General features: G+C 37.7%; 1 protein-coding gene across 2 annotated transcripts in view; it reads left to right on the top strand.

Annotated features, from left to right (window-relative positions):
• Positions 1–12,627, top strand: part of LOC127648041 (noelin-2-like) — a 135,675-nt gene that overhangs the window by 95,099 nt on the left and 27,949 nt on the right. For both annotated transcript variants that reach the window (XM_052132619.1, XM_052132618.1), the window contains exon 2: positions 12,194–12,343. In XM_052132619.1, coding sequence (XP_051988579.1) covers positions 12,194–12,343 — 150 coding nt within the window. The remainder of the gene's footprint in view (positions 1–12,193; positions 12,344–12,627) is intronic.

Here is a 12,627-nt window from a genome sequence, read left to right on the forward strand (position 1 = left end):
CATGAAGGTGTCCTGTGCAAGTGCCCCTTGGTGTAGATTAATTTCACATGACAGACATATTTTTTAATCTACAGGGGAAAATATAGAGCCTGATGAGTGGAGGCTTATTCCTGAATGAAAGACTCTTATGAGCTGGTTCTTTAGAATCTACTCCAAAAAATCTCCTGAACGAATTACTTTTATCAGTTCTTTCTTTTGAATCTACAAAACAAAACATATAGTGCTCCCACCTTCCAAACTAATGACTCGTATTAGCCTCAAGTTATTAAGTTTGTCATGTCAGAATCAGAGTAATTACGGAATGGTTATATGACAATAATAATAATAATAATAATAATTCCTTACATTAAATTTGTTTTAGGCTCTCAAAATGCTAAAAAAGCAGCCATAGTGTGTCAGAACGCCCACTACACACCAGCTACTGGTGGACAGGAGAGCATAGAGATGTAACCAATTCACTTGCATAGGGGATTATTAGGAAGCCATGATGAATAGAGGTCAATAGGAAACTTTGGCCATAACACCAGGGTTACACCCTTACTCCCTATAAATTCCCTGGCATTTATAATGACCACAATGAGTCAGGGCCTCGGTTTAATGCCTCATTTGAAAGATGGTCCATGTTTACAGTATAGCGTCCTTGTCACTATATATACACACACAGACCACAGGGTGAGCACAGCTTCTGGCTTCCCTAACACCCCTTCCAGCAGCAAACATAGATGGTCTCCCATCCAGATACTAACCTGACTCAACCCTGCTTAACTTCAGTGGGTAACCAGGCAAGAGTTGTGGGGTAATAGGCTGCTGGCATATGTAGTTAAGGGTAAACATCATGAGTTTTGTTGTAATAAGTGGTATTTTATAAAAAATGATATCTTAATTAAAATGTCTATGTCAACACCTTTTGCAAGAATCTCTCACGTTAAAATCTGATATGGACACATCACTTGGGAACAGGCTGCTATAGTCAATAAGTCCAATACGAATTATGTGTTTTATTTCCAAATATTTCTTCCTCAAGAATACTAGATAATTGTTAATGGAATATTCCTGTAGATGACTAGATCAAGATTAATTATGCTACAAACCCCTCAACATCCCTTGATCGGCAGTTCTGTGGAAGGACTTTCTGAGTAGAGCTTTGAAATTCTGGTTACACTACCAATATCATGCTCAAAATTGAGGACTGAATCCTTTGCTTCGAGTTAAAAGCAGGCTACTCTTTAAACTTGCCCTCAGGAAATCGAGCATCTAGATGCTCACAGAAGTCAAATAAAATAATAACTCTCCTTTTGTTCGATCGCCTCTGTCTTTTGCAGCTCTGTTTTTTTTTTTATTTTTGTGCATGGCCTATTATTGTGGTTCAAACACTTATTGACCAGCATGCAGCTTAGAGAGAATATTGGCCACACTGTGCATGCAGGACATTCTTGTTCATTTGCATCAGCATCTGTGTTTTATGAGAACGCTGGAACAATATAGTTGTTCATGTGTGGAAGCATGTTATGATGGCAGCAGCTCTTGGGGCCATGGCAGAAGCTCCCGTTAGTTTTTAGAGCAGAGACAGATGCCAGTGCCTAGCTTCAGGGTGATATCATGTAATCATAAAGCTGACAAAGTCTTATGTTTATAAAAATGAGAGAGAGAGAGAGAGAGAGAGAGAGAGAGAGAGAGAGAGAGAGAGAGAGAGAGAGAGAGAATGTAAACAAGGATGAGAGCACAGGGTTAGAAAAGACATACAGTATTAGGACATCTAAGGAGGAAAAATAAGTCAATTATCTCCCTCCTTGTTACTGTGGAGACAAGTGGGTTTGCAGATTATCGATGAAGGCCTTCCTGTTGAAAACAACTTGTGGCAATCTGCCACACACTTCTTATGAAAGTTCTAATAGACTTCCTGTCACTTTCATGAAATGGAGCCCACAGATTTATAATCTCATTTATGCCCAAACTTTACAGCACTGGGCTCAGGGATAGGTCTAATGAAAATTGCCCTTGGTTCAATTCTGCCGACACCTCAGGGACTATGCGTGACTCATTAATTAGTTAACCCTTCCTGTAGTGTGTTAATTGTGGCCCTAAAGTAATGGCCAGCTAGAGAGCATGAGTTGCAGTGGCGACTGTAAGTGAGGGGGAAACCCAGAGAGGTGAGGTGACCCTGAGTTTTTGTTTTCAGAAGTGATGATATTCTTATTGATCAGCTTCCATTTTCTCAGTTGGATGTCAATACCTGGGTTGTTTCTTCTCAGGAGGAAGTGTGTGGGATGGTCTCCAGCCGAGCTGGGGCTGATCGTGGCTGTTAAAGATCGAGCAATGTGTAAGCCTGTGTGAGGTTTACGGTGGGGGTGGGTATGTAATAGAGCTGGTGTCAGGCTTTGGCAGCAATTCGGCTGAGTAAGAAACTGCCACTCCAAGTCTGAAATTAGACCTCTGTATCTTCCCCCTCAGCAGCTCTCTGCTTTCACTCATTGCTGTCGCTCTCTCTCTTCCTCTGTTTTTTTTTCACCTGTCTTTCCCTCTTTCAAAAACTCACTATTTGCAACATCTCGTTATCTATTGCCCTCACACCAGGTTCTGTCCTCCTTTGGTCTCCTGTTCTGGATCTTTTTCCAGTTTCTTCTTTTTCGTGCCTTTCACTTGACATTTTGTGTTTTGGAGGACACAGGAAGTGTGTGTTAATTGAGACTGGACCAGTGGGACATCCCTTTAAGGGCTTAACATACCGAGTATTCCTCAATGGTATCTACTCAAACCAATTAGCCATGATGTCATTCCCTTTCAGTGCACTGGGCTAGATTGATTTCTGATCTCCCTTCAGTCCCTGTTTAGAGATGCTGCTGTGATTCTTTTAATGGCTCTGCATTTAATAAAAATGTCAATTGCAAACAATGGCATACTGCAAATCTTGGGGCCCCCACCCACATGTAATAACATCATGCATGAGCATTTATATTGGTGTAAAGTAGTATCAGCAGTGATGTTAATTGGATAATTTAGCCCACTTGTCAACACTTTTCTTTGGGTTTTGCCTTTTCTGTGCTGCGCGAAATAATTTTCTGTTCATGTCCTGTAGTAATGGTAAAATCTGTCAATTAGAAGAGAAGTTTGTAGCAAGTTTCTGGTAATTATTACTGTTAAAAAGAATTTTGATCATTAGTTCTGTACAGTAAGGGTAAACTGCACCTTATCTCTGTATTTGGAATTGTGTTAGGCTTATTTAAGTTCAGAGGTTGTTCTCTGTTGTCCATGAGAAAAACTCACCACATCTGTCAAACACAAAGTTGCTGTGCAGTGTACACTCACAGAAATGCTCCAGTAAACCCGCACGTACACTATAGGCAGAGCAAAAGGCATTTACACTTAACGCTAATGTTTGCATGGATTTATGAAGTAGACACTGATGTATTTCAGCACTGATATAAAAATGTATACTTATTATATAATTTATAACATTTAAACTGAGGTCATAAGAGCCAATAGTTACAGAATCACGCTGAAAATGACCATCACCACAACAAAGACAAGCTCAAGTTATCACAATCATCAAAACTCTCCTAAACGAGTTTTCTTAAGTTGGAGCTGCAATTCTGATCTTGAAATATCCACTTGTCTTGGTGTAAAATGAAGGCATCGCGTGACTAAAAAAGTTTTTATTTGGCACTTACTGCCGCAGCCACGATGAACTGGACTCGAGTGACAAAGCGCAACTGTAATGTTCCATTGTCATAAAAGTCCCATTCAGAAGTCTCTCAATAAATTATGCATTTATAAACACCTATTTAATTAAAACCAGTAATGTAATAACAGGAATGTCGCCAATTGTAATGAAGTAAAAGTAATTTTTTTCATTAGAAATTTACTTGAGTAAGAGCAAAAAGTACTCACTATTAAACCTACACTTAAATGTTTTTTTTTTAATATATATATATATTCAAGTAAATGTAACAGAGTAAATGTAGTGCATTAAGTAATCTTACTTTCCACATTGAATGTAAAAGTGCTGCACAATTTGACAATCACAGAAAACCAAAACATATTTTATATGTATTTTCATTTATAGTAATATTTAACTGGACTGTAGACCAGTGAGATTTCACATGGATGGTGCTACCCAGTTTGACAGGATATAAATAAGTTGTGCCCGAATTCATGTACCGTCAGAATATGTATCACATTTGATGTAGAGCATACTTTGTTGCAGTCAATAATGTACGATTTTAGGTATACAGGTAAGTAGTGTGAATACATTCCCAGACATCTAGTGACCTGGTAGAGCAGGTGCCGTTATATGGTGGAGCACCAGTATTTGTCGCGGGCAATACACGTGCGCGATCTCCAGCGGGCGATCTCCGCACGTCTTAGCACTATCAGGGGTGTTCGACTATCTCTCTATTATCTACCACCCCCCCATCCCCATCCTTTGCAGGGTGTTAGAGTAAAAGCAAGTAAGAGGTAAAACACAGACATGTGCAGATCTTTAGCCTTGCTCTTATGGATGAGAGCTCAAGCATTACTAATTAAACAGTGGCTCATTTTATCTGGCCTGTGTGTTCATAAATAACAGGGCTGTTCTGTAACATACCCACACACTGACACTGGATAGGATGGGCAGATCAGGAAAAGGAGAGATGGTATACACATCTGAGTGATGTGGTGTGATTCAATGTGTGAGTGTGTGTGTGTTTGTGTGGGTTGGTGTCTGAGTGTGTGTGTGTGTGCCCCTGTTCTTCACACTGCCATTAGTGGTAGATGAGAGGAAATTACAGCAGAATGAATTGGTGGGCGGTAATGAGTCCAGGGGTGATTCTAATCAGTTCTTAAATTAAAACTCAACATTTATACAACATTAATGAACACAAAGTGCATTTGTGTGAAAGTGCAGCTCACCATTGGCACCTTGGCTCATATCTCCCACCCGTCAGACTGGCACACGTGCCGCGACAATGTTTAACATGTGAGGGGCAGATTGACATGACAGTTTTATCCGCTTGAGGGGCTGCGGGCGGGAGATTGGCCTGTAGATTGCGCCGGAGTTCGATGCTAACCGTATCTGACGTGCACAGACACTAAGCCGCAGGTCCATCGGGACAGGAATGAGACTGATGGTGAAGGTTAAGGAGGTAATACACTCAGACAGAATGGGAGATTCTTTTTCCAGTACAGGTCAGCGAGCACATTTCTTCAGATCAAAACATGCTTGGGCTGCTCTCATATCAGCTATGAGTGGTCAGCGGAGCAGACCTCCGTTAGTTAACACACTTGACCTCATCAGTACATTAGTAAAGGCTTCAAAAATCTGAACTGTGTATGATTAGGGAGACATCCAAAATGTGCAGTGCTGGGGTACTGCATTATCAGAGCTGAGAACCACTGACCTATTGGCTCAGAGCTCAACACAAATCAACATGATCCCACGGGAAATCAACATATAATCAACAAGTATTCAGCATACTGTAAAAAATACATTAGTCCAAATACAAAACCCCAAAGAACAAAGAACACTATAAATTAAAAAACACATTACAGTACACTCACTCAAATATGTTGTTCAATTGCAAAATCAGTTGTCAGTGAAAGATTCATTCTGCCTCAGCATCATCTTTTCACATCATTAGAAACAAGTGTGAACAATTTTGAGTCATTGCGTGTAAATGATGACAACTGTGCTGTAGTTGTGTTTAACTTTTGCTGCCCATGTTTACTGTTTTGCAACACAAGTGCATCACAGTGTGAAATGTGTTTAGTGAGTGAGAATGTGTTTAGAGCAAAAAGAGTGATTGATTTGACAAATGGGTTTAAGCCACTGAGCATTTGGTTCAGAGAATGTGGTTTAGTGTTTTAGCAATTCAGAAAACTGTATCACTCTTATGTCATCTAAAACACATTTGAATATTTGAATTTCCTTCTTCCGTGAAACACAAGTATAGGTAATTGAATAGATATATGATGTCTGTTTGTCTATATAATGCAAGTAAATGGTTTCCAAATTTTAAAACTCCAAAAAGGACATGAAGGCAACATAAATCTATTCCATAATCATACCAGGGTGAGCAGATGATAAGAAAAGTATCATTTTTGGGTGAACTTTTCCTTTAAAATCAATAAATCAACCTGAAAGTACTAATAGTAGGTTACAAAACCAACAAAACTAACTTTGAGGTTTAGGCCAGCTAAGCTAACAATTGAAGGTTACCACTTTCTAATGTGTAGGACAAAAATTCATCAGCATTCTTTAAGTTTTTACTTTATGATTGTGAAGTAATAGTTTGATTGGTTGTTTTTCTAAGTAAGCAGATTACTAGATCTGTGTTAAATATGTAAAGCTATTTTTAACATCACCTCCTGTTTTTTACCTCTACTGTATGTTTGTGTGTAGTCAACAAACTGTAGGAAAAAAAGATAGATCTGCTGTGATCTTAGAAGATTTTGGCAATTTACTGAAGTGAATAGAAATGTACATATGCTTTTTTATACATGAAAACATAGGGACGTTATTGAAACTATTATGAAATTATTATGAGACTATTGTTGTCTTTTGATAAAAGTCATGCTCAGCAGCTCTCAAATAATGTAGGGAAATGATAGATTTGCTTTGTTTTTATAGTCCTTATAACATCTACTAAAGTCTTTTTTGTAGGTCTGTAGACAAACAAATTTTAAAGGATAAAAATGTTCTTTTGATCATTGATTCAGTGACTAACTCATTTCACACAAGACACTCACTTGTCAGCACCTTCTGGCATCACCAGAAATGGTCTCTGAATCATTAAATGGATCTAAACATATTTTGGTGAACGTAGTCAAAACACTCGAGCCACTTGGATTCAAATCCCACAATGCACATGCACAGAGTAAAAAATACAATTGTGCGCATACACACTTCTCATTATTGTAATTGATTAAATAATGTATTCAATGACCAGCTTGTGCTTAGTCTTTAATTGTCATGTGTGAAACAGTTGTAAGTGCTCCACAAGATGCCCTTTATTTTTGCAGCTTTAAAATCCTACAAATATTAAAAGTAAATAATAAGTATATATTAATATAATGCTTATATCATACTTATATATTAATATACAGTATACTGTAATATATTAATACTGCACTGAAAGTGTTGGGTCTGTGCGAGTCACCTACTGACAGCTGTGTGCCCCCCACTTTTAAAATGACTGCTACGCCCCTGGTAGCTTCGCTGGTTGTTAAATCAAGTAGCTTTTCAGTAGCGAAGCTACATTTTTGACAAGGTAACGCCGTATCGTTGACAAAAGCTACAACGCTACATCATGCCTTGCACCCAGTGTTTTCTAATGGCAGTTTTGAATCAGAACTAAAGATGTCTGATCACAAATGAATCGCTCATTTGAGTCGATTCTTTACAATTAATTGGTCAACTTGCGCTGCTGAATCATTTGGCTCACGCTCTCACTTTTCTCAAGGTCATGGAATATTTTACAACACAGCAAATAAAAATCATGCTGGTTGCAGTGGATCTACAATCAATCAATGGAAACCAAACCTGTAAAATACATCCTATCGTTTGCTAGTGATGAAGAAATTATGTATTAAGTTCAATATGTGTGCAGCTTGGGAACAACTTCTGCATGTAAAGACATTTTTCCAACCAAAAGAGTATCAAAACACTTAATGGCCTACATGAAAACACTTAAAAAGTACCATGACATTTACATGTTTTTGGACATGTACCATTACCTGGAAGCACCATTAAAATACAATAGTATATGAATATGGTAATCATATATACATTTTCCATATATGGTGTTCTGTGAAGTACTTTGAAGCACCATGCAACTACAGAATGGTGCATAAATAGTTGTATATCAATGTACCATGGTATTACCATCTGATATCATCAGAAATCACATTGTTATTGCCCAGATGTGCACGCACGCACGCACGCACACACACACACACACACACACACACAGAAATGTGCAAATTAAATTACGTTTAAATGGGTATGGGTTTGTAGAGGTAATAGTATAAATATAAAAAATGTAATGTAAAAATATTGATTTTACATGTTGAACACATGGGTTTGTATAGGTAGCATGTCTAAATATATATATATTTTTAAGTGCACATAGATATTGCACCATACTCTATACTTGTATACTGTATTGCACTAAACTGTAATATACTGTACCATGGCTTTGATAAACAGCAGGTTAATACGTCATTTAGGTTCTTTGTCTATGATAGTTTGCTCTGTGCATCTGCAGTAAAAAAAATGAAGTAGCGTAAATGTAGCAAGCTACTTTTGGCATATAGCTTGTAGAGTAACTTACTACTTTTTCTGAAGTGTAGCTTTAAGCTTAGCTTAACAAATTTTGTGTTGAGTAGTTGATAGCTTAGCTAGCTAAATTTTTTGAGTAGCTTGTCCAACACAGGTAACAGTATTCCTTAAGGTCAGCACTTGGACTGATACGCTTGGGCTGGTCTTATATCGGAGTGGACAGCCAGCACACACCATCTTAGAAGCAGATAAAGCAAACTGTCCATACTGAACATGCAGGGAATGCGTCATTTCTGTATCGGCTCACCTGTAACCTCTCGGGGAGAATTCCATCTAGTATGGCAGAGCAGTTATAGTGGGTTCTTCATGATAGTGACATGAAACCCAGAAAATCACCTCTAATGGAATGAGGTCCCCTCTAGACTTGACAGCCGTTGAATGCCAGACAGGGCAGGAAAATAGCACTGTGCCCAAAGAGAGCATTTATAACAGTATGTGGCATTCTGCTGCAAATGAATATGTGAGGTCAGGTTGAACAGAAGGAATGGGGTTAATGACTTTGAGGTAAGACCAACCTTAGCACATATGAGTAAGAATAAAAACCACTTGCGAGATAGTGTTTGTGTGTGTGGGTGGGTCAGGTATTGTCTACATTGTGGGACCAAATGGGCATAGTAAATCCTAAAATCACTTACATTTAAAAAAAAAACTGTAAAAATCCAGAAATGTTTGTGTGTGGATTAGGTTTAGGGGATAGAAAATACCATAACGCAGTATAAAACAATAGAAGCCAGTTGAAAGGTTAGGTTTAGGGGTGGGGATAGAAAATATAATTATCCTGTTATGAAATCAATGTAAGTCTAGGAGATGTCCTCACTTATATAGTGAAACAAACCTGTGTGTGTGTGGGCAGGTTTGGGTGGTTTACCAGGACATTTATTTTTGTTACAAACTAGTAATAACAAGGGTATTATGCTATAAATGTGACTTATGAGGACATTTCTAGTGTCCCCATAGTTCAAATCGCTTAAAAAAACATACTAAACAATGTTTTATTAAAAATGTAAAAATGCAGAAAGTGTTTTGTGAAGGTTAGGTTTAGGTGATAGAATCTATAGTTCATACAGTATAAAAGTCATTGTCTATGGAGAGTCCTCATAAGGATAGCCGCACCAACATGTGTGTGTGTGTATGTCTGTACAGTATGTGTGTCTGTCTCTCACACCTTCAGGCTTTGCAAGCACCTTCACTGGAATGAGACTGAAGATATTGGGCCCTAATCTACTGGGTCACAGGAAGCAGTGCTGTGTATTTTTAGTCCTTTAATCTTTCATGTCTTCAAAAAAAAAAAAAAAAAAAAAAAGTTTGTACTGAAATTATGTTGCCTGTGCTACCTAAATGAAAATGTGATTGAACGCTGAAAAGTGGACCAGGAGGAGAAAAAAAAGGAAGGATAAAGTGACTCAGAGAGAGAGAGAGAGAGTGAGAGAGAGAGAGAGAGAGAGAGAGAGAGAGAGAGAGAGTATAAATTGGGGAAAGAAAAATGTTTTCCCCTGCAACTACAGACTCAACAAATTAATAAAATTGAGCATACAAGCGTCATTAGATTTTGAATTGGAGCTCCAAAACGAATGTAGATGTTATCAGACCTTAAAAAGCATTGGAGATTTACAAATTTTCTGACTAATAAACAATTTACAGAGAGATTCTAATGAGAAACAGAACAATCAAACCCTGAAATTGAGAGGGCTTGATATAGTCAGAGCAGCGAGCATTAAAATGCTGCCAAAATAAACAGAGGATGAAATATGGCTTTCCTGTTTCCCAAAATAAATCCCTCAAAGAGATGTTTTTCCTTAAAAACATTGACCATATGCACTTTGTAATGCATAAAAAAATAATTAAAAAAAAACGGATAAATGGTAGAATTATAATCATAAATGATCGCAAATACAGTAGTGTCGAAAACTCAATGACCACATTGAAAAAATTTTTTTGTTTTTTTTGTAGAAACAGTAATACTTGTACTGTGGGAACAGTAAATCATGGTAACGTAAGATTTTGACAAATGTAGTACAAAAAGTTATGAATGAAAACAAAGAACACATATTTAAGATTCTGCACCATTTCTAGAGTAAGTCACTAATCAAATGTAAACAAATGAGTGACATTGACCTTGTCAACTCCTTTGTACAAAATATTAGAATTCCTTACTGCCACTGAAGCACATAAAATGCTCAAATCGTGCTTATAAAATTTTTGCAGTCAAGCTTATAAAGAGTTATTGTGTTGAATCACAGTAATTTGAACTAAATTGAGACAGAGAGATTGTCTGGAGAAGGACAGAATCGAAGACAGAGAAAGGAACAGGTCATGAGCATGATTTGGAGGGAGGAACAGTGGGCATGAAGAGACAGAGAGAGAGAGCAGAGAGTGGGAGGGATTGGCAGGAGTGAAAGGATGTGACAGAGAGCTCATGGGGCGGCGGCTGTTTAACTCTTCAATCACACAGTCTCCCTACCCACTCACTCATGTAAACTGATCTGAGAAATATGGTAGAGCGAGAGAGTGAGAGAGACAGAGAGAGAATATTGTGAGGGAAGGCTAGAGAAGGAGAAATTTGATTACCACTCCTCTTTCTTGCAAATGCTATCTGCCTTTTATGTCATCGTCATTGGATACTTTCCATTCCAGCTTTATTCTTTTCTGTTGACTCCTGCATGTTTAGATCTGTGGGTGTTTTTGCATCAGGTTTTGCCTAAATTGTGGAGAGTCTGGGGAGCAAATGTCCCCTCAAGGATATTAAAGGCTAAAATCACCTACAGTACATTGTGGGAACCAGCTAATAGTTCCCATGTGTAAAGCAGCTTAATAAACATAGTAAATTATGGCCTGGCTCTAAGAGAACCCAGGGCCATTTTAATAGCTGGAAAAAAATGCACAACATTAGAAGAATCAGGGTGATTACTTTCCAGTGATTCATGATTTTCCAAAATCATACGAGAACTTTGCTGAAACAAAGTTTCAGCTTTATAGCTTCTTCAATTGTCCTCCATGAAAAAATTACATTACTTTTGTTTGGTGTCTCAGATATAAAACATGAATAAATGCAATTCATTTAGACATGCTAAGACAAAATTTAGCGATTCACCAATACCAGTTGTTTATTTAGATTTTTGTATAAACAATTTTCCACAATGTGTTTTTGCTTGGTACAAATGGAACCCAAACAGAAACAACATTACTAGAATGTATAGCAGTCATATTTCTGAAAAGTGGCAAAGTCTGCATCATGGTAAAACTGCTTCAGTAATATGTGGGTGTTGATTATGAAAATGTAAAATGCAGAATGGTTTCTGTCAGGGTTACATTTAGGGGTCAGTGTAAGGAATTGAAATATCATTAGCTTAGTATTAAAACAATAGAAGTCGATGAAAGGTTCCCACCATTACAGAAAAATTAATGTTTGTGTTGACATTTTTTTAGGTTACAAACTAGTAATTGCAAAGGTATTATGCTATAAATGTGGTTTATTAGGACATTTCTAGTGCCCCCATTATTCAAATTGCTTAAAAAACATATTAAATTATGTTTTTTTGAAAATGTAAAAATGCAGAAAGTTTTTTGTGAGGGTTAATTTAGGGGTAGGTTTAGGGTTATGTGTATGGAGAGTCCTCATAAGGATAGCTGCACCAACATGTGTGTGTATGTGTGTGTGTGTGTATTTGAGCCAGTTCGATGTCTCTGATTAATACACAAGACATCCACCCCACATAAAAAAGCAGCTTTATTGATCCAAAGTGGTTCTATTTCCTCCAAGTGTCTAAGCTGATCAGAACGTACTCTCATCACAGATGCTCATCCATTTTGCTCTTTCTCTCCATGCATCTCTCTAGCTGTCTCTTTTTTAATGTCTCTATCTCTTTGTCTGTGCAGGCCCTGTATCCGAGCCCAGAGGAGGGCTGGCAAATCTACAGCTCAGCGCAGGATGCAGATGGGAAGTGTATATGCACTGTTGTGGCTCCAGCACAGAACATGTGTAATCGAGACCCACGCAGCAGACAGCTCCGCCAACTTATGGAGAAGGTGACAGCCCTAAATTGCATACAATAGTTCTCATTTACTTATAATTTTATAATTATATGATCTTACTTAAATGCACAGAAAAGGTTACAGTTTTACCAGGGTTGGGGAGTAACAGAATACATGTAACGGGAATACGTATTTAAAATACAAAATATAAGTAACTGTATTCCACTACAGTTACAATTTAAATCATTGGTATTTAGAATACAGTGACATTCAAAAAGTATTCTGAGTACTAGTTTACCATTCTATCAATGCAACAATCTTACAAATGTATCATTAGC

Source organism: Xyrauchen texanus, chromosome 8 (genome assembly GCF_025860055.1).
Source record: "Xyrauchen texanus isolate HMW12.3.18 chromosome 8, RBS_HiC_50CHRs, whole genome shotgun sequence".
NCBI lineage: Eukaryota > Metazoa > Chordata > Actinopteri > Cypriniformes > Catostomidae > Xyrauchen > Xyrauchen texanus.